The sequence below is a fragment of the Lissotriton vulgaris genome, chromosome 10 (assembly GCF_964263255.1).
Source record: "Lissotriton vulgaris chromosome 10, aLisVul1.2, whole genome shotgun sequence".
Taxonomy (NCBI): Eukaryota; Metazoa; Chordata; class Amphibia; order Caudata; family Salamandridae; genus Lissotriton; species Lissotriton vulgaris.
The window spans coordinates 739,201,294-739,224,751 of record NC_141698.1 but is presented as its reverse complement, the minus strand read 5'-3'; the positions used below and the strand labels follow the sequence as shown (position 1 = coordinate 739,224,751).

At 44.7% G+C, this 23,458-nt stretch overlaps 1 protein-coding gene across 1 annotated transcript in view; it reads left to right on the top strand.

Moving 5' to 3' along the window:
• RAB18 (RAB18, member RAS oncogene family) overlaps positions 1-23,458 on the top strand; it is a 141,114-nt gene that overhangs the window by 34,336 nt on the left and 83,320 nt on the right. The window contains exon 2 of the mRNA XM_086941606.1: positions 15,354-15,409. Within this exon, the coding sequence (XP_086797732.1) occupies positions 15,354-15,409 (56 nt within the window). The remainder of the gene's footprint in view (positions 1-15,353; positions 15,410-23,458) is intronic.

The following is a 23,458-nucleotide window of genomic DNA, read 5'->3' as shown; positions in this document are numbered from 1 at the left end:
GTTTAGCTACTCCCCTACACTGTCCGCCTAAGGAAGCACTGTCTGCTGTCTCTCTCGAAAGTTTTGAACACTTAATTAGATAATTTATTTTACCCATAATAGAGAGGCTGAAGAGGGTGGAGCAACAGCTGGGGGAATTAGAACTGTCTATAAGTAACAATGTGGATTACCTAAGGACCCTGTGAAGCCAGTGCCACCCCCCGCAGTTATAGTGCCATCTCCTACCCCTGTTGTCGATAAGGGTATAAATAAAATTAGCAAACCTATGAATCCTAAAAAACAGAAGGTAATACCCCCCAAATCGGCTCAACAATCAGTACCACATGCTGCTAGTTAAGTTCTGAAGGCAGGGAATAAATCTTTTACAGGAAATTTGCGAGATGAGAGGGAAATTACCAGCCCAGCTAGGACCGAGAAGCATAGGGGGCGCCAAGTCGAATTACCCCCCGAAGCGGTTCCTTTTGTGGTTGTGCTCACGGGAGTCCCGAAATTAGAGGATGGCAGGAGGGAAGGGTTCTCTCAGCAAAAAAATAAAACCATGCATTGGCTTAGCCAAAACAGACCACTTCCTTTTAATATTAATGGAGAGATCCTGCATGTTCGGCGACTCCCCTGGTTGGGAAGTAGAGTGAAAGACATAAAGGGGGACCTAATTGTTATCAACTTTAAAGATCCTGGAACTGTTAGATACATTCTAAACTGGACTCCAGGGAACGTTGGTAATTCCATTGTTCCTTGTGACCTGACTTATTTTTATCAGAGATCTTTAGTGAACCCTACAATCTAGCCTGGGGCTCTAGCATGTCCGCAGATTAAACTGTCTATACCATCTAAAAACCGGTATATGATGCAGGCACCTAATCCCATGACTGCTCAAAATGTATTTGGGTGGGAAACCATACCTTTTATGAGCCATAGAAACGGAATCTGGAGGATGGACCATTTGCTAGGAAATAGGAGGATGGACCATCTGTTACCATTTACCCCGCTGAAAGTCGCAAATAGGTTCGATGCCTTCTCAGGTTTCGATGATTGCGATTGACAAACGGGGCACCCTATCAATATGCGACCTACCACTGAAAACCAAGATGCAAATGTTAAACTAAGCCCCTTAGTGCAAGTCCTGACACCAGAACAAACTATTCATCACATAATTGCCACTTCTTCTGATGACCGACCTCTAATGAACTGTGAACCTGAGTTGGGGACAGATCTTAGCCCTTTTACTATCAATGATCTTTCTGGTATTTTGGATTGTGAACCAACTGAGCAAGACTTGTTGGCTGCCCAGGTCAAAATCCTCTCTTCGAATGTGGCGGGTCTTAAAAGTAAATTGTCCATTCCAGACTGGTGCTCTTTTATGGCTTCACATGATATCTGTATGTTGCAGGAAACCTGGGCGTTAAAAGAAAGTAGGGTTCAGGGTTTTGCAACATACGATGTTTTGGCAAGTTTGGGTGAGAGAGGTAGGCCCTCGGGTGGCTGTCCATATGGGTTGGTACACACCTAGGAGTTAAGGCATCTCAAATTTCAACTAATTCAATGGATGTCCAGTGTGTATTGTTGACTACGTTAAATGGGCCAGACATTGCTTTGATCAATGTATACTCAAGGCCAGTTAGGCGGGGCCTTGAGTCAGAGGCCATTGAAACCTTTTTAACCCTCATTCAGTCGATTGACTCCTCCACTGTGCTAATCCTGGGTGGAGATTTTAACTGTCACCTTGAGCCGCTTATGGACCCGAGTTTGAGCATCCCGGATGAGGTTGATTTGCTGTGGGCCATTCCTGAGCCATTGACTACCCAGGTCAAGGCATGGACCCCTCTAGTTCTGCAATTGCAGTTATTTTACGCTAGCAGCATCACTACGAGCTTGCAACGGGAGGGTGGAGCCTGATAGACCTGGGAAAGACACGTTTAATCGATTTTAAAATTCAGTACCTCAGTAATCGATTATATTTTTATCGAGGCCAGGCACTGGGACAGGGTGCATGAGTTCAGGGTCATTGAAAGATCTGACAGTGACCATAATGCCCTGGTCCTGTCACTTAAACCGTGGAGTTTTGGGTTGAAATGCCAAACTCCGGTTGAACATTGCGCCCCTGTGCCTTTAATAATAACAAACTGTAGGCGTAGGGTTAAATGGCCAGACCTCCAGATGTCCACTAGTAAACTTGCCGAATTATACAAGACCGTTATTCCATTCATTGAAGACATGGGGAAATTTGGCCATCTAGGTAGGGCATCTGAAATACACATTCAATTGGTTGCCGCACTTAAAGATACTTTGTATCCTGTGAGAAGGGCAAAGCAGCCTCGAACCACGACTTCTCGATGGTTCAATACCTCCTGTCGGAAGGCCAAAAAGGCCCTTCTTACAGCAATAAAAACCAATAACAGGGAGGCAATCCGGGTCCATCGCATCATGTATAAAACGGCAATCTGTGATGCCCAGAAGAAATGGGAGGAATTAGGATCTGCGCTTAGATCCAACGACTCCAAATCATTCTGGTCCATTGTCGCAACTGGACTTAGTGGGCATACCCCCGCACTTGCTACCAACATTGCCCCTTCAATCTGGGAAAGCCATTTTTGTGCTCTTTATGGCATCTATGAGTTTGATGGAATGCCTGTTAGTACTCTTGACTTCCACCAACCTCGAAGTGTCAGCGGGGCTGAAGAGCGGAGATGGTTAACTACAGTTCCCTCATGCCCCGCTCCAGTTGAACTTTTCACCTTGACTGAGGTAGAGACAGCTATAGGCAAATTGATTCCTAATAAGGTTCCAGGTCTGGATATATTGCCAGGGGATTTGTGTAGGACGCAACCGAAAATCTGGGCCCCCTATTTGGTTGTTCTATTCAATGGTATTCTGCAGGGAGATGACCTGCCCCCTACTTGGCTAGGAGCTGAAATCGTGCCTATTTTAAAAAAAGGGCTGCCCATTAACCCCCTCTAATTATAGACCCATCAGCCTAATTGATACATCTCAAAAGCTGATGGGGAGGGTTATCCTTGATAGGATTCTAGGGTGGATCGAGGACAATGGGATATTGTCTATACTCCAGGCAGGCTTCAGGTCCGGCACCTCCACTCTAGATCAGATATTTCGCCTGCAGGTCTTGTACTGGAAAACAGCAAAGGTGGAGGGTGGCAGCCTCTACCTTATGTTCGTGGACCTGCGGGCAGCATTTGATCTAGTTCCGCGTGAAAAACTGTGGAGAGTACTAGCAGACCTGGGCCTTCTGCCCTATTTGCTAGCTATTCTTTCTAGGCTTCATGCAAACAACTTTGCCCTGGTCAGGTGTGGTAGGCATGGCGAACTCGCAGACCAATTCCCTGTTCAAAAAGGAGTTCGCCAAGGGTGCGTATTGGCACCAACGTTATTTAGCCTCTATATAAATGGCCTTGTGGAACATTTGAATGGTGTGAAAAATAACAATGCCCCTAAGTTGGTTACAGGTAGTCTGCCCGCACTGATGTTCGCAGACGACACCTTGTTGTTGTCTAGAACATCATCGGGCATTCAAAGAATACTTGATGGCTTTGTGGAGTTTTGCGAGCTTCGGGGATTGGAAATCAATCTAGGAAAAACAAAGTTTATGATTTTTAACCCCCCTAAGCGCGTACGCCACAACTCTGTTTTACATGGTACCCCCTTGGAAGGGTTAAAACATTTGTTTATTTGGGTGTCACTCTGACAGAGAATTTTGATTGGAATACGCAGATCGTTAAATCTACTCTCCAGTCATCCCAGTTAGCGGGGGCATAAGTAAAGTCTTCAGGGAGTATACTTTTAGGCCGGTGTCCCCAGCCCTAGAGATATATTGTCACCAGGCTAGACTGGCAGCAACTTATGGGGATGAACTCTGGGGGCACAAGCAGATAGCAAATCTTAAAAAGGTGGAGCAGTCTTTTGTTAGAAATCTAGTTGGGTTACCATCCAGTACGCCTTTGATCCCTCTTAGATTTGATCTTGGCATGTTGCCAATAGAGGAGATCACAAGTGCTAGACCAATTATGTACTGGAAGAGGTTGTGGTCAGTCCCTGAATTGGTCGCGTACAGAGCGGAATTTTCTGAGATTTGGTCTCTTCTTAAAAATAAAAATATCCCTTGGCTCCAGCACATTAGTGCTGTTAGTACCCGGTTAGGTTTTCCTGAACTGTGGGAAACCCCTGAGATCTTTTGCCTCGGGATATCTAAGAATTAACTTTTTCTCAGATACGTATGCTAAATTACCAAACACTAATGAGCTCTGCATCACTGGGTAGGCTGACATCTGAGTTCCTCCTAGTTAAACCAGAACCTAAAGTTGACGAATTCATGGACCTAATTGAACCCCCAGTTGCTCGAAAGCTATATCTACAGTTAAGGCATGGCACTCTTCCTATTAGGTCCTTTACATCTAAATGGTTAAACCCTAACAATGAAGTTTGCACTGCATGTAGCTATAAAACTGAGAACGTAACCCATGTACTGTTTTTCTGCAATGCCTATTCTGCAATTGACACCTATTTGTAAGAACTTGGGACTTTTGCATTTCACACAGGCCTGTAGGATACTGACTCATGATACCCATCCTCCCATTGTGTTTGCGGCCTCTCGCTATTTATTTAATATGTGGCGTAGGAGACAAATCTTTTTAACTTAATTGCTGTACATACTGTTTTTAATGTCTTGTACTGTGATAACTTTTAGTTTAATTGTTTTTTAAACATTCTATGATTATTTATTGTTTTAATGTTTGTGCTGAAGTATTTTTTTATGGTCGTCTGACCGAAATAAAAGTTATCAACAGCTTGTCACTCTGAATTTACTATCTGGTTCTTTTCATTCTTGGGCCTTCTGTCACTTCCTGAATGTTTATTTGGAAGAATTGGTAAAACCTACCTATTTACAATACTGTTAACATACAAACTAAGAATACTCCACATAACAAGTTGTTAATTTTACAATTCTTAAGTGATATGTACTTCTCGGAACCATCTTTTTGAAGTCACATCAGTCAGTATAATGTCTGTTGTAGGCCACCAGTGCTTGTGCAAGTTACAACATGGTGGCACAACTCATGCCTTTTGTTCATAAAAAAAAGAATTGGGGTAGTTTAGGATTTCCAAGTATATGTCTTTGACTGATTTGCAGACATCTGTGTGGAAAAAAGGCTTTGTGAAATCCAAGAAAAACATAATTTGAAATCCTGAGTGGGGTCTCATTTCTGCTTGCTTACATTTAGGATCTTCCTTGTAAATCAGCATAGTCAGTATTAACTTTATCATAGTCTAAGTAATTTTTTTTTCAGCAATCACAAACTGGTTTTCAGATTTAATGTTCAATAGATTTTAACTAATTTATATTCCTGAACTTCTTTTTTCTTAACTCTGATAAAAATATGCAGGGAAGGCTAATACAGTGCTAGTTGTTGTGGGTTACTGGTCCACAGAATGGTTTGTTTGATTTGTGCCACATTGTTTCTTAATTATGTAGTAACAGAAATATTTGAATGCAACACGTTACTGGACCTTTCAACTCAAAAACCGGATGAAAGTGCAACTTATCTAAATGTCTTGCTCTCTCAGCTACAACTTGAGTGATATTATTATTATTATTATTATGGAAGTTTGTAAAGCGCCTGGTTACGCGCCCGGCGTGTCCCCGAGCTAGGTGAGAGAGTATGAAATGGCTAGGAGGTTACATCAGTACTGACCGGAACAGGTGAGTTTTGAGAGCTCTGCAGAACTTGGCCTCAGAAGGTTCGAGACGCAGCTCCATCGGAAGCATATTCCAGCTCTTGGCTGTTAAGAGCCTAAAAGATCTGCCCCCCCATACGAGCTTTGTGAATTTTGGGGACAGCTACTAGTCCGGTGCCAGAGGATCTGAGCATCCGCTCAGGTCTATAAGGAGTGATAAGGCTATGCAGGGGATCGGGCGCCCTGCCCCCGATGATGCGGTGACACATGCATAGCGCTTTAAAGGTGATCTTTTCTCTGACAGGAAGCCAGTGGAGGGCCTTCAGAGCAGCTTTAGAGGCCGTTCTCCTCGGAAGCCTCAGCACCAGCCGAGGTGCGGCATTCTGTAGTACCTGGAGACGATTAAGGCTTCTAACCGTGGTTCCCAGATAGAGGAGGGTGGAGTAATCGAGTCGCGATGTGACCAGGGCATGCACCAGAGTCTGCCTGGCACCAACGGGGAGTAGGTCCAGGATCTTCTGCAGACTCTTGAGTATACCGAAGCACATCCCAACCACACGATCAATCTGGGGAGTAAACAATAGGTCAGAGTCGAACTTCACCCCAAGGATTTTGCCTTCGGACAGTTCACTGGAGTGGAGCCAAGGCATGCTGGCCACCATGCCGAGGACCACACATCTGGACCACCTCCCACCACGAGCACTTCAGTTTTGGTCCCATTCAGCTTCAGGCAGTTGTTAGACATCCAGGATGCAAGCTCCTGCATGCAAGCACTGAAGCTGGATGCCGCAACATCAGGTGCCCGTGACAGCGAGATGACCAGCTGTGTGTCATCGGCATATGACACTAGTTGGATGCCATGGCTTTCCACAATATTGGCTACGGGGGAAGCATATAGGTTGAACAGGGTAGGGCTCAGGGCAGAGCCCTGAGGAACCCCTTGATCAAGATTGAACATACGAGAGTAGTGTTCTCCTTGTCTAACCTGAGAGCCCCTATTGGTCAGAAAAGATTGGATCCACCTCAGCACTGACCCTGTGACTTCACCCTTGTTCATTTTTTTTTTTTTAGGGAAAACAAGGGGAACCCAATGATTGGCCTAGGACCATGGGTATCAAGTATTTTGAAGGAAACAAGTGGTCCCTAGCATAAACGAATAGAATTGAGCAAAGATAATTTATAGACCACAATGGGCTGCTATATAGTACAAAAATCCCTTGTCCAGCCGGACAGGTAATATTTATTCATGTAATAGGTTGTCTCGATTCAGACTGAAATTCCATACCTAAAAACGGAGACCTGGTTTCACCGAGCGGCCACATTAGAAATCACCGACTGTACATCAACTCAGGTTGCCTCCTGTATATGCACGAGAGTCAAAGACATAAAAGGTTACTGTAGGGCACAGTCCTGTGCCGTACGTGAAGAGGAAGTAAAGAAGACCGTGAGTGCAAACAATATCAGGCAAACAAAGTGAGCTAACAGGCCACTGACACAAATTCAAATTAACAGTGTGTCCTGGAGTGAATCACCCATACACTAATACAATAGATTCCTAAGTATGGGACACTCTAAAAGCAGTCGACGGACGTTTCGATCCCAAGCTCAGTTATAGGGGGATCATCTTCAGGACTCTCACAATCATAACTTTTGCCTGAATATAACCTTTTAACATAAAACCGCCTGTTATGGAAAAGGAAAAAGCAAGACTGGAATACAATCAATAGTTAGACAGACATGTACAGCTTTAGCTCTCCAATTACTGTATTCGGAATCGCAGTGATGGGTGCATCCATAGAGGCGTGCGCATTTCGTGCAGTTCATGTGCAAAACCTTTTAGTGACCGGTTTGTAGTATCTCGAGGTGCTCTTTTTCCGTGAGACCTATACGTGATTAATGAGGTGAGGTCGTGGTGGTGGCATGATGGCCGTGTTGGAAATTAGACACGAGTGGGCTGTGGTTTTTTGAAACGATGGGAGTGTTGTTATCGTTAGGGAGGTGTCTAGAGTGATCGGTATATACTCGATAATAAAACGTACCAGACTTTTGTCTGTGAATGAGGTTTAATCCAATCCTGTAGGATGTCTTCACTAATTAGGGTAATAGCCCGACATCCTGTTTAAAATAAGGGGAAAACCTTGTTTTTACTTATAATATTAAATTTAAATTGTCAGTTTAAACAAGGACTGGCATATGATTCAATCATTTACCATGTTGGAGATTCAAATCTGAGCAGGGCTTCAAATTTATGCAGCAAGGATGAGGTTCAGGTTGTAGCGCAGTACCGTATTGGATCTGATTGGTCTGTAGGGACAAGAATAAAGCCATAGTAAGGTGTATTTTATTACGTTAGACTCTGGGGAGGGTACTATTTCATTTGGAAATTTACCTTTGAATTTAGTCCTCGGGATTTATAATTGTTGTCCCATTGAGATGCGCTTTTGTGAAATTTTCGGCACCGAAATTATTTCTATAGATTGGTCTGGAAAGATAAGCATGGGATTAGTAACCAGTACTAGGTTACAGCTGACATAGATTACACTCTCGTGCATATACAGGAGGCAACCTGAGTTGATGTACAGTCGGTGATTTCTAATGTGCCCGCTCGGTGAAACCAGGTCTCCGTTTTTAGGTATGGAATTTCAGTCTGAATCTAGATGGAAAAGGGGGTTGAGGCAAGATTTACTATATACTTAATTTTACGTGATTTAAAACTTGGGCGTTAGGGTAAAGCATACCTAGCTGCAGTGGTTGCGGTTCGTACTGCGGTTCAGTAATTGGCTAACCTTTGTTAGGGCCAGGGAATTAAAGGTCTGCTGTAGTAAAAAACCATAAGGATCTTCGCGTGGTCTGCGCAACCTGTACATTGTTTGTTCATGGGAGGTAGTTAAGCGGAAGCTTACCTAGAGGTACCTGAGGCTGTCGATAAGCCGATGGCGCGTTGTGATCAGCAGGATCGCTTCCGTGTTGGGGAGCAGATCGCTTCTTATTGGGCAATTAGAGGGTCACGTGTTAGTGGATTCTCAGGGTCACGTGATAGAGGACTAACGATGTCCTTGGGGGCTTCATGGCTTCATTTGGCCGCCATGTTGGAGCGGTTAGTTTTGCAATACTATAATGCTTTTTTCGTAATAGTCTACATCTTTACAGGTATAATTTATTAAAACACAGCGCTTAACGTTGGGCAGTCTACTCGGTGGTGGTGTTAGAGCAATGCCATGAAACGAAAGGAATGTGCAGCTAAGATTGGGGTGGGTGAAGAGGTGGTTTGGGAACACCCTCAGTGACTTATTTTTAAAGATAGTTCTGAGTTATAATTTAAGTAAACAGAAATTATAAAACAATACATTGTAAGCCATAATGTGATACAGTACGGTCAGAACAGGACATGAACTGTCACGGTTTTTTCTCAATATGTTTGAGTCCAACTTCATACTTTTTCTTATAGTTGGCAAAGAAGACAGTGCAATGTTTGTATAACCTTAGGACTACAGAAGGGTAGTCCAGTCCTCATTCCTATTTAGACCAGTGTGGATAGTGTCAAACTGAATGATGCTCTTTAGTTCTTCGCGGTTGAGAAGTTGGGCCAAGTTGCCACCCCTTGGTGGAAGTTTAACTGTCTTCAGGATTATCCATTTGATGTCATCCGCGGAGTTTCTTAGTTCGGAAAAATGATCCACCAGTGGTGCATTCTGTGTTCCAAATCTGATACGGCTTCGATGCTGGCATATACGGGTCTTTGCTTTCTGGGTGGTCTGACCAACATAAGAAAAGCAAAAACCTAAAAGACCATTTGGTAAGGGCTGCCCTCCCTTCCCACACGACCACCACCACGATTGAATCAAACTGGGGCCTTCCACCCATTCTAGGGCACGTGAAGTGTGGATGTTGCACAGTCATAACGGTGTGACAGTACCACTGAAGAGTTTTACCAATTGCAATAGCCATAATGTCATCTATGCAATCTTGTGTCCTTGCCCGAAAATGTATGTTGGTCAGACCACCCAGAAAGCAAAGACCCGTATATGCCAGCATCGAAGCCGTATCAGATGTGGAACACAGAATGCACCACTTGTGGATCATTTTTCCGAACTAAGACACTCCGCGGATGACATCAAATGGATAATCCTGAAGACAGTTAAACTTCCACCAAGGGGTGGCAACTTGGCCCAACTTCTCAACCGCGAAGAACTAAAGAGCATCATTCAGTTTGACACTATCCACACTGGTCTAAATAGGAATGAGGACTGGACTACCCTTCTGTAGTCCTAAGGTTATACAAACATTGCACTGTCTTCTTTGCCAACTATAAGAAAAAGTATGAAGTTGGACTCAAACATATTGAGAAAAAACCGTGACAGTTCATGTCCTGTTCTGACCGTACTGTATCACATTATGGCTTACAATGTATTGTTTTATAATTTCTGTTTACTTAAATTATAACTCAGAACTATCTTTAAAAATTAGTCACTGAGGGTGTTCCTAAACCACCTCTTCACCCACCCCAATCTTAGCTGCACATTCCTTTCGTTTCATGGCATTGCTCTAACACCACCACCGAGTTGACTGCCCAACGTTAAGCGCTGTGTTTTAATAAATTATACCTGTAAAGATGTAGACGATTACGAAAAAACATTATAGTATTGCAAAACTAACCGCTCCAACATGGCGGCCAAATGAAGGCTTGAAGCCCCCAGGACATCGTTAGTCCTCTATCACGCGACCCTGAGAATCCACAAACACGTAACCCTCTAATTGCCCAATAAGCAGCGATCTGCTCCCCAACACGGAAGCGATCCTGCTGATCACAACGCGCCATCGGCTTATCGACAGCCTCAGGTACCTCTAGGTAAGCTTCCGCTTAACTACCTCCCATGAACAAACAATGTACAGGTTGCGCAGACCACGCTAAGATCCTTATGGTTTTTTACTACAGCGGACCTTTAATTCCCTGGCCCTAACGAAGGTTACCAGCGCCAATTAATGAACCGCAGTACGAACCGCAACCACTGCAGCTAGGTATGCTTTACCCCAACGCCCACGTTTTAAATCACGTAAAATTAAGTATATAGTAAATCTTGCCTCAACCCCCTTTTCCGTCTAGATTCAGACTGAAATTCCATACCTAAAAACGGAGACCTGGTTTCACCGAGCGGCCACATTAGAAATCACCGACTGTACATCAACTCAGGTTGCCTCCTGTATATGCACGAGAGTGTAATCCATGTCAGCTGTAACCTAGAACTGGTTACTAATCCCATGCTTATCTTTCCAGACCAATCTATAGAAATAATTTCGGTGCCGAAAATTTCACAAAAGCGCATCTCAATGGGACAACAATTATAAATCCCGAGGGCTAAATTCAAAGGTAAATTTCCAAATGAAATAGTACCCTCCCCAGAGTCTAACGTAATAAAATACACCTTACTATGGCTTTATTCTTGTCCCTACAGTCCAATCAAATCCAATATGGTACTGCGCTACAACCTGAACCTCATCCTTGCTGCATAAATTTGAAGCCCTGCTCAGATTTGAATCTCCAACATGGTAAATGATTGAATCATATGCCAGTCCTTGTTTAAACTCACAATTTAAATTTAATATTATAAGTAAAAACAAGGTTTTCCCCTTATTTTAAACAGGATGTCGGGCTATTACCTTAATCAGTGAAGACATCCTACAGGATTAAACCTCAGTCACAGGCAAAAGTCTGGTACGTTTTATTATCGAGTATATACTGATCACTCTAGACACCTCCCTAACGATAACAACACTCCCATCGTTTCAAAAAACCACAGCCCACTCGTGTCTAATTTCCAACACGGCCACCACCACGACCTCACCTCATTAATCACGTATAGGTCTCACGGAAAAAGAAACACCTTGAGATACTACAAACCGGTCACTAAAAGGTTTTGCACATGAACTGCACGGAATGCGCACGCCTCTATGGATGCACCCATCACTGCGATTCCGAATACAGTAATTGGAGAGCTAAAGCTGTACATGTCTTTCTAACTAGTGATTGTATTCCTGTCTTGCTTTTTCCTTTTCATTTTTCCATAACAGGTGGTTTTATGTTTAAAGGTTATATTCAGGCAAAAGTTATGATTGTGAAAGTCTAGAAGATGATCCCCCTATAACTGAGCTTGGGATCGAAACGTCCGTCGACTGCTTTTAGAGTGTCCCATACTTAGGAATCTATTGTATTAGTGTATGGGTGATTCACTCCAGGACAAACTGTTAATTTGAATTTGTGTCAGTGGCCTGTTAGCTCACTTTGTTTGCCTGATATTGTTTGCACTCACTGTCTTCTTTACTTCCTCTTCACGTGTGGCACAGGACTGTGCCCTACAGTAACCTTTTATGTCTTTGGTTACTTGTCTTATTCATGCATTGAGACAACCTATTACATGAATAAATATTCCCTGCCCGGCTGGACAAGGGATTTTTGTACTATATAGCAGCCCATTGTGGTCTATATATTATCTTTGCTCAATTCTATTCGTTTATGCTAGGGACCACTTGTTTCCTTCAAAATTCACCCTTGTTCAGACACTGAAGCAAGGTGAAATGTGCTACAGTGTCGAAAGCTGCACTTAGGTCAAGTAGAATGAGGGCCTTCGTCTGTCCCTCATCTACCCCTTGCCTGATGGTCTCAGTGGCCCTAAGCAGCGCAGACTCAGTGGAGTGGCGTGAGCGAAAGCCAAACTGAGTTGGATGGAGCAGATTGGCTTTCTCCACATATGCCATTAGCTGAAGATTAGCCACCTTTTCTGCCACTTTGGCCAGGTAGGGAAGGAGTGAGATAGGACGAAGATTATCGAGCCTGTCCCAGCTTAGATTAGGCTTTTTTTGAAGCGGGAGTACTACAGCCTGCTTCCAGCTTTTAGGTACTGTATTGGATCTAAATGATAGGTCCAAAACATCCCTAATATAAGGCTCAAGGATCTCGATACTCCCGGCAAGAAGTTTCGGTGACACCGGATCACGAGGGGATCCTGACTTGATGGAGCGGCATATCTGCTGGAGACCGTCAGGGGATGGGGTGAGAAAGTTCTCCAGCCTATTGACACCCACATCCTCTAGTTTACTATCTCTAAACTCTGATCCCCTTCTCTTTCCTCTTGAAAAAGCGGAGTAGGTGGTAGCCACCTTTTTCAGAAAAAAAAGCAGCGATGCGGTTACATGATTCCTCTGAGACACTGGACGGGTCAACAGACGAGCCACAGATAGAGATTTCTTTATAAATTTTAAATAGCTTCTTGGTAGAATTTTTAGCTTCCCCTATCCTGCCTGAAAAATAGGTTGTTTTGGCACGCCTGATAAAGTTATGATAGTCTCTCTGTTTATCTTTATACTTCTGTTTTGCTTGATCAAGATAGGCCACCCTCCACTGTCTTTCGAGTTGTTTACATTCTGCTTTAGCTTGGCGAAGCTCATCGCTGAACCAGGGAGCGGATTTCTGGGGTCTACTACAGGGATTTTTATGACAAAGAGGGGCTATGTCCTCTAAAGCATTATTGATGCGACCTTCCAGTCTATCTGATACAGTATCAGCATCCTCACCTCCCGGTCTGCCACCTTTAATCAGCGCAGTATCGAACTTGGCTTTGGAAAAAGCAGTCCATTTATGGCTCGAGTATTTCGAAGTAGTTCGCTTTTGGATATTGCTAGCAGGGACATTTATTACAAAAGGCACTAAGAAGTGGTCGGACCAGGGAATTGGGACGGGGGCCTTAACTTCAATGTCATCCCAGTTGGCAAAGATAGGGCCCAATAAGTGGCCCTTTTGATGGGTAGGGGCCTTGCATCTGATATGTAATTGGAGGGATTGTAGTTCCTGACAAGTCAGTGGCTCCTTTGTCCAGTGGGTCATCCTAATGGATGTTTAGGTCACCTAATAGCAGAAACTTATCCCTACGCAGGGCTGCTTCCGTAATACCTTCAGTTAGGCTGGTAGTATAGCGGGTAAATGGACCTGAAGAGCGGTAGACCAAGAAGCCCTTCACCGTATTACCAGCGCTGACCTTAATGGAAAAGGCTCCTGTCTCACTGTCAGCGATGGCGAGTGGTTCAAGTTGACCACATAGTGGCAGCTTAGATATTATTGCTATCCCACCACCTCTACCCACGGCTCTGTCCAGTCTTACCATAGTATAGCCGGCCGGGAGAGAAGCAACTGCATCCGGCTCTGAGTTGGAGTCAAGCCAAGTCTCTGTGAGGAACAAGAGGTCGAGATTTATATCTGTGAGCAGATTGTGTATGTCCAGATTATGCTTCCGCATAGATCTGGTATTAAGTAGCCCACATATGAGCCTAGTGTCCTCAGCCTTATGCGTAGCTCTAGTGTGCCAGTTATACTGACACTCTTTGCAGCTGTTAGTTTCTTCCGCTTTCAGGTTATGGAGACTGGTTTTAGCGAATGTGGGATAGAGGGCACGTAGTTGTTGCGCGCTCCTCCGTATTACTGACCCATTTCGTCCAGGGGTCGTGGCCCCTGTCCCCGGCCGGCCGCGGACGGGCGCAGACAGGCTTGCCTTTGGTACGCCTTCGGCGCGCCCACTGCGCTCGCCCGCTGCACGGTCGAGTCCCCATCACCTGATAGAGGAAGTCGAGGAAGTGACGCTGCAAGGGGGAGGAGTCGCGTCCCTCCGTTCAATCGGCACAAAACCGCCGTGACGGACCAGAGTAAAAGATAGTTACGCTGGACGGTTTTTCAGTCAACCGCACTAGTGCCAGACTCAATTAAAAATGCTCCACACGCTGTCAGCGCCTGCTCACACCAGCGCATATGCTGTGACATCTGTAAGTGCATATTGAGGATGGCATAATTTTCTTGTCTAGTGGCATAGGGAACCCCCCTCCCCCCACTTACGCAACTGCAGTTGGGGTTGCTACTTGAGTCCGATGGCCTGGCAGGCTGTATCACAGTGACAGTGTAAATAGTGGTTGTTGGGCTCACTTAGGACTGTTAGTCATAAGGACTCTCCTAAAGGTTTCCCAGAATGCCATGACGGAACTAAGAGGTGGAGGTTGAGGGTGCTCCGAAGAGCTACATTGATCTAAGGAGGAAAAGAGAAATTATAGAAATTAGAAGGTGGGTGACAAAGAGAGACGAAGAAAGTATGGAGACTGACAAAAAAAGATGCAGACAAAGAAAAAAGAAAATGTTGAAAAGGGAAGCAGGAAGGAAACCCCCTAAAACACTCTGTGTAGGTCAGCAACTGCACTAGGTTGAACAACTGCTCTTACAGACATGGGCATGTAGTGAATTGAGCTGCCAGAAATTATTAAATTGTTTCATGTCACCAGGTTTGATGCAAGCACCTTATGTTTCTTTTCTTAGATCCTTTGTTAATCCTAAAATAAAGTGAATATTTTAGTCAAGGTGGTTACATGCCAAGGGGACAGATCTTGACTATGTATATCCTATGTAGTGCCCTCATGATTGTGTTTGTATGTGATAGACTTAAAATATTTTCTATTTTATTTTGGCTCCTGTAGGTTGCTGACTTTAAAAAACCCTGACTCCAGAAAAATATTGAAACATTGGCCTAAATTGCACTATATGCAATTTTGTTTTCAAAGATGCATGCAACTAAACATGTCAAATGCTTGGTCTCATTTCACAGGTTAATTCAATTTTTTGTAATCTTTTGCAGCCTTCTGCTAAGATTCACAGATGATACGTTTGACCCTGAACTTGCTGCAACAATTGGTAAGTTAGCTTGACCAATTTTGTGGTATGATGCTGAAGTGTTTGAGAATTTCATGCCTACAAAATGATTATGCATGGCAGATGGGAAGGGGATCTAGAAGACTATTTTGCATCTGAGCAGTTCATTTTAAACCTATGCAACTAGATAGCAATTACCCTGCATGATTACATTCTACCCTTTTCATCTATTTGGTGCCTATGTCCTTGTGCAATATTGCTTGTTTCAGTGTTTGACTTACCAGCTTAATACAATGTATACATCATGGCTCAGTGCACACAAAGAACGGTGTTCAAGGTCTTGAACACATCAATGTAATCCAGCGTTTCCTAAAATGCGGGTTGTGAGCAAAATTTTGGTGAGTCTGGAAAATCCTATTTATGTAAGTAAACAGATTTTGAAATTGATATTCAATAATAAATGCAATTTTTAAAATTAAAAATGGATATATTTTAATAGATGCACCCTCTTCATTTTTTGTTTGATCTGTTTATTGACAATTGATATGTGATGCATGTTACAAACATACACAATATTGGTAAAACCAGTAGGCATTTTTCAGGAATCCAATTATTCAAGGCAATATACTGGTATATAAGCAGATGGCATATACACTGCCCTGATCCATGCATTGTAATAACTCACGTTTAATACAACAGATAGATATTGTAGCTCATGGCATGTTACAATTTCAACATATAAACATATTACAGGTACCTTATTCACATGCAGATTTGTTCCACATACACATTTCTAATGACTCCTTTCGTCCATGCCAAAGTGTCAGGGTTGATGATAAAACTACCATTTATATGCCGGGAAACCTCCGGGTAGCTGCGCGCTTAATAAATGCAATTATAATAATAATAATATAGCAGTGCAGCCTATACCAGCAAGTCATGAGAAACAGAGGAGGAAGCATGGTAGGCTAGGGTGGGGGCGATCCATGTCTGCTGCAATAATGCCTTTTTCACAAGTTTAAATGTGTAAGCCTTAGTATCATAATACTACATGCTGGTTCAGTGTGCTGCACATTCCAGACCACATTATTGTCGGCTCACATTACAACCTATGTGCAGGCCTAATTAGTTAGTATTAGGAATGTCTGGGGTGTCGTCTGGAGGTATTGCTATTTGAAGTGCCGTCAGAATTGTGTTCCAGTCTGTTGAAATGGGGTACTTGCGCAGCCCTAGTATGTCTTCCCTTAGCAAAGAGACAGCCTCAGCCTTGGTCCAGTTCAGCATAGACTGAGACCAGGCTTTAAGGAATTGGGGGGGGGGGGGGGTCTTCTGCTTTTCATTGACGCGTGATGATTCTTTTGGCCACCACTTAACCCAGGTCTAAAAATCTAGAGAACGCTTTGTCTTTCTTATTTCTGGGAAATATCTGTGTAATGCAGGCCTCCCACGTGCTTGGCATGGCCCTATCTATACTTGTGGTCAACAATTGAATCACTCCGTGCCAGTAGCTTTGCAGTTTGGGGCATGACCATAACATATGTAGGTGATCAGCGTCTTATCAGTTTGCAACGTGGGCAACAAGCATTCACTCTATTAAAGTATCTATTGATTTTATCTGGGGATAGATTTGTTCTGTGGACTATATAGAATTAGACCAGCCTAAATCTTGCATTTCTGAGAATCTGTCTAGGCCTCCCCAACAACATGATCCATTCTTTGGGTGTACATGGTCTCATCAGCTCCTCCTCCCATCTATTACGCAAGGGCATTAAGTCAGTCATAGTGTGTTTGCAGATTGATTCTGCAAACCATTTGATAAGGTGGCGTCCTGTACCCATAACGTGTATACACTGCATCAGGAGATGCGTCGTGGGTTCTTGCGAAATATTTCCCCAGTGACATCTTAGTGTGGCCATTCAGGAGGTGTGGTTTCAGAATTGTGCAGGAGGGATGCCCTCTTCTTCGGTCAGGGAAAGGAAAGGCCCCAACACACCCTCCACATATAGATCTCTTAATGTGCGAATATCCGCATCTTGCCAGGCTGAGTTCTGCCGTTCCGACTCTGCCACCCCCTTTCGGCATTCCTAGTAATGGGATTGTATGTGCATATGATGTGACGTGTCTAGTAAGATGCAGAGCTTTATGAAAGCATTTCTGAGCTATCTGTACCAGGAGGGGAAGTGATGTATGTGGCCTAGTGGCCTAGTGCATGGGTGAAAGATAAAAAGGAGTCTGTCCAACGTGTATGGGGTACCACATTCTGCCACGTTGGTAAAATGTAGTTCCGCCACCCATTTTGCCACCCATTGTATTTGGGACGCAAAGTAATAATGTTCCATGTTGGGCAGCGCCAACCCACCTTGTGCCTGGGATAAGTATAATTTAGCAAGTGCCACCCTGCAGCACGTATTGCTCCATATGAGGTCTTTCATTATCCCCTCCAGCGGTCGAAAAAATGACACTTGTAAATATATCGGAAGGCTAGCAAAATAATACAGCAGTCGGGGCAGCATCACCATTTTAGTAAGTGCTACCTTACCTGCAACAGAGAGGATGAGCATTTTCCAAAATTCTATTTGGGATCTTAAAGCTGTAATTGCTTTAGTCAGATTACCATCCAGGAGATCCTGGTTAGGTGATAAATTCTTGCACCCAAATACCGAAACACAACTGGTTGCCAGGCCACTAATGCACCATCTACCACCAATTGAGGGGCATCTGCTTTAAGGCTAAAGGGAAATAAACAAATATATGCAACCACTTCATGTCAACTAAAGCTAAGTGGGTCACAATAGTTTGTTGTCCTAGAAATGTGGTCATGATTCTAAAAAGTTTGGGAAGCACTGGTGTAGACCAAATAGTTTATTGCTACATTTGTAATATCTTATCAACCTTCCTCCTGGCTGCTGTTTCAAATGCTTCCCAGCCATCCACTTAAAAATGTGCATCTTACCTTTAACGTTCCATGTACACCCATATCCCCATACTCTAGGTGGAAATTAGCTTCTGCTATTCAAAGTTAAACAAAAAGGCACAATCAACACTAAGACACGCTATAAAATTGCATGTTTGTGTTTAAGCCCTGATCTAGTAATTTGTCAAATAGGGGCTGTGAACCTAGGGTGTGCACTGCTTGCGTGAGGCTAGGAAAGAGGCATGCCCAATACATGACTATGAAGTTATTCATGGTGGAGCTTTTTGCGTGTCTGATGCTCATCATGCTGCAAAGCATGGAAGGGTGCAGGCTTGAGAGGCAAGGACAAGGATTGCCAGAAGTGAAGTGACGGGAGGATCTGACTACTCTAGATACATTCAAAAAGATGTGCTGCTGAGATTTCTGTAGAGGATCCATCTGCAACTCATAAGACCTGGTGCTAACAGTGTTGAAATTCAGATATTCAGGCACCATAAGATGTGGTATGTGACAAATTGTAGCAAACAACCTCACTATCCTGAGTCCCAACAATAAAATGCGAAGAGTCCTAAGGCAAAGGCATGTTATGATCAGAAGTTCAGGAAAAAACTTACCCTATAGTCTTTAATCCCAATGTTCAGGGGGTGAGAAAAGAGAACAACACTGGTTGTTACAAGGCTTTTGCACGTGATCAGCCCCCATTACACCACCTCTTCGGAATCAGGCCCTTTAGAAATGATTTTTCCACTGTCTGTGTTCATTCCGCCTTGTCACCTGCCTACGCCTTTAGCTGTGAGGGCAATCTCCCTTCTGAACCAGCTCAACTTTCCTCTGGTATTACACTGATTTGCTTACCTCAGGCTGTATCTGGTATGAATCGGATAATCACCCTATCTACTATTACTCAGTAGGCCTACATTAATCTCTGAGTCCTAGTTAAAACAATCTCTGTTGCATTATCCTTAACTGAGCTCCCTATTTCTGATTGCTTCCGTGAAGAAAAGTACAGAGTTGCCTCATTGGGGTAGATCAAAACTTCTCAGTAACAGCCTGCCTTCAGTAGTCCGGGAAGTTCAGACCAAGCAATTCCAAATTGAATGTTACTCACCTGTCACACCCCTATCACTGTTTCAGAAGAATTTTGCTCGGTGACCTGCTATTCTAGCAGGTTAAGTAGAAGCAAAGGTCATGTATGCTGCGCCTGCCTTGGCACAATCAAACAACAGGAAAGAAATAGCCTAATGCTGTTTACCTTTTAACTTCTGTGGACCCCACTGAATCACTACTGGATGCCAAGGACTCTGGCATAAGCAAGAATCTGATAGACTACTAACCGCAGATTCCTTAACGTAGAATTATCCCCAGGCCTGAGACTGGATCTGGACGGGCTGCCGCGTCATTGCGTTCTCCCCGGCGCCATCAAAAGACTGCTCCTTGCCATCGCCGCGACCTTTGCCAGAGGAACCACAAGTCCCCCACTCTTCGGCTCCTCTTTCTCCCTTTCGGGCTTGCCCCTTGTCCACTCCGGTTGGCTTTGGGGACGGCCGCCTTAGCCTACAGCCGTCGCCCAGAGAGGAGCTGCTTTCTCATCCACGGGGTCCTACGGAGGCGGGTGAAGCCTTTGCTTGTGCTGTATCCACGGCTGTGGGGATTCTGCGCATGGGAGATCCGGCTGCCCACTTCCCCGCGGACCACCTCTTAGAGGTTCTCCACCAGGGCTCTGGTGGACGGGAGCTTCTGCTCCCCTTCGAAGGTTTGCTCACTTCTTTCTAACGGGGACTTGGGGACGCCGGTGCCCCAGCACCTTCTTCATTGGCACCTTCCGGCACCGCGTGACCTGGCGTGTCTTTCCCTCCACCACTCTGCCAGTGGGCCCTTGTTGAGGACCGCCTTTCCTTCCTTGCAGTCGCTGATGGCTCCACCTTCCCGGGAGGCCCATTGCCTGGACTCTTGGGGGCGTAATATGTTTGCTTCAACCAGTGCGGCTTGGCGGGCTCTTAACCCCTTGTGTGTGTTGGGTAGGGGTACCTCTTGTTTGTGGGAGTCCCTTGGATCTGCAACTTCTCAAGAGGGTGCTGGCATTGATTTGCGGCACCATGCGTTGGATGGCAGAGAGCTGGCTGCGTTTATTCTTCGCTCCACTCTGGACATCTCAGGGGTGTTGGGTCGTGCCATGGCTTCGTCGGTGGCCCTTCGCCGCCATGCTTGGCTTAGGGACAGTGTTTTCTCTGAAAATGTGTGGGAACAGCTGGTGGATCTTCCTTTTGATGGTTCCCTTTTGTTCCACACCCTGGGGAAATCGGCCATCCGGAGGTTTTTGGAGGGGATCAGTCCTCTTCCTCCTCCTCCTCCTCCTCCTCCTTCTTCTCCTCCGGTGAGTTGCGCTAGCTTTTGGTGATCTTCTTCCGTTTGGGGCGAGTTGCCTTGTGGTTCTAGTTCTGTGTTTTTTATGGCCACTCGAGTTCTCCTTGTGGAGGCTGTGGTTCTGTTGGCTGCTGGACGGCCCTTCTTTGCTGTGTGTTTTTGTTGGATTGCCTGCTCCAAGTTGGCCTGAGATAGGGTCTTCTGTGTTTTTTCTTGGGCTGATTGATAAGCCCTCTGCGGGAGTTTTCTCCCCGCAACTTTTTCAGTTTTTTCTCTGCTGCGGAAGTTTTTCCAAAGCGGGTTCCCATGTTTTGGGACTTAACTTACCCTATGTGGGGTAGTGGTAGCTGTTAGATAGCTTTGCTATGGGAGGTTGCGCCGCCTGCGGGCTACTGCTCCCCTTGGCGTCCTTGTACGTTGCGGGTGCACATACTTTGTCTGCGTGAACCCCTCGCTGAGGTGTGTCAGGGCTCTTCTCCAATTTTATGTTCTCTATCTTGGAGACTGAGATGCTTGTGTTCCTCCTTCTTCTTCTGGTGTAGTCTGGCTGGTCTTCTGAGAGGGGCCCTGGGCTTTTCTTTCTGCTTCCAACTACTTCTTGAGGTTGGCGCTGTTCTGTCTGGTCTGTTGCCTTCCGACTGTGGTGGGCTTGCCTTCTTTTCCCTCTTTCTTTGGGCCCTCTAGGCTGTTCTTTCCTCTGCCTTGCCCTGGCATTGGTTGGAGGTGTGTTGCCTTGTAAAGGCGTGGGGTGCTTCCGCCTCCCCGGGTTTTGCTCTGGGTTCCTCTTTACTCTTCTTCCCGCGCCCCCCCTCTTGGGGTCGGTGGTGTTGTGCTTGTGGGGGTTCCCTCTTGCCTGGGAGGATGAGGCTCTTTGCCTGTCTTTTGGACTAGTCCCCTGTGGGACCCTCTGTTTTGTCCAGGCTGGTGAGGTCCTTTCGCAGAACCTCCTTCCCCGGGGGGTATGGCTAGGGTATCTATTCTACATTAAGGAATCTGCGGCTAGTAGCCTCTATCACATGTACGAGTTACTTACCTTCGGTAATGATGTATCTGGTAGAGACAATTCTAGCAGCAGATTCCTTCACGCCCACCCTTCCTCCCCGTTCTGCGAGGTCCTTTGGCTTGGTATTCTGCGCTCGCTTCCCGGTGGGTGGCTCTGTCTTCTGTGAGTGCATTCTTTCGCCCTTTTAAAGGGATGATTGTCTTCTTTCTTGTTCTTGGAGAATGGGTTTATATGTACTCCTGTGCCCCTCTGCACTGGCCCAGGTTAGGTGCTTGCCTTCGCTTCTTCCCTCCTCTCCCTCTCCCCTTTGGTTGCTAACGGTTCTGGCCCCTCTGCTACCCTCTGGGTTGGGGGGTCATCTGTCCGTGCCTTTGCCCTTGTTCCTTAGGGGGAGGGGGTTGTCACACTCTGTGCTGGGGCTACCTTGGAGGTTTGTTGTTCCTGTTTGTCTTGACACCAGTTCCCCTTCGTTGTTCCTAATTGGGGTTGTGGGCCTGCTACATGTTGTCGAGCCATTTTGCATGTGTTCCTTGTCTCCAAGGGGGCTGTCCACATCATGGCAGGGTCGCTGCTCAGGGCTGTGCTCTGTTTCTTCTTTTCCCTGCCTTTGGGTACTGCAGTGTTGACACTGCTTCTTATGGTGTTGTTCGTCACGATTCCTTTTTCCAATTTTTCTGTTCTTTCGCACACTGTTCCCATACTCTCACAGTTTTGTCTGATGGCTCCGCGTTGTGGCGCGGAAAAGTTCTCCGAAGCAAACTGACGTAGGCGTGCCGGGGCGGGACTTATGTGATCTCGCTGACGTCACGGACGCGGATGACGCCTGAGCGGAGCCGCGTGATTCCGGCCCGCAGGGATGCTGGGCAAAATTTTTTCCGGATCCAGTCTCACGGCTGGGGGTAATTCTACGTTCAGGAATCTGCGGCTAGAATAGTTTCTACCAGATACATCATCACCGAAGGTACTTAACTCTTATTTACGATTTGTACCTCAAATTCAATGCACAACATTAAAAATAAGTGTACATCAAGCAAATAAAGAGCTAAATATTTTCTTTCACAGCAATAAAATGCAAAAATAGAATATTTAATTTTAATGGGAAAGTTGGAGCTTTTCAAAATGTTGTTTTATTTATAAAATGCTTTTGTAATTTTTGCTTCTAACGCAAGTTGCCCACACTTGTTGTTTGCTGTACTTGCACTTCCCACATGAATCAATTTAAGAATGCTGACTTAATTGTTTGTCTCCAATTTTAAATTCCTTCCCATTGGCAGACTGTTGTACCATTTTCAATTTTACATACTAATGTCTTAGTTGCAACCGCCATGAGTAGGTTTTGCTGACCCCAGGGGCTCAAACCTTCCAAATTTATGACTGTTTAAAAAAGCCAATTAGGGTGTGATCCGATGTTTACATCCAATTTGTTTTATATACAGATATAGAAATATTAAGAATCTCTTAGAGCAGTTAAAATATTAAACATTTCATAATGTTAGTGCGTGCCTTATTTGATCATAATACAGTAATTTGACATGCTATTTTACTAGTCACTTGGCAGTATAGATGAATATAATTGAATTACTTTCTTAATGCATTCATCAATCATCCTTTTCAGTAGTCTTCTACTAAGAATCCTGCCTATATTCCGTACCTATTACAGTTAAGAACGACTTAACCATGTGCCAAAAATATGAAACCTGCAATCTATGTGAAATTTAAAAACAAGAACACTCAAGCATCCGCATCATTCACTTTCAAAGACGCTTTCTTTTAGACATAACTATGTTAAAATCTCTTCTCACTAGACCAG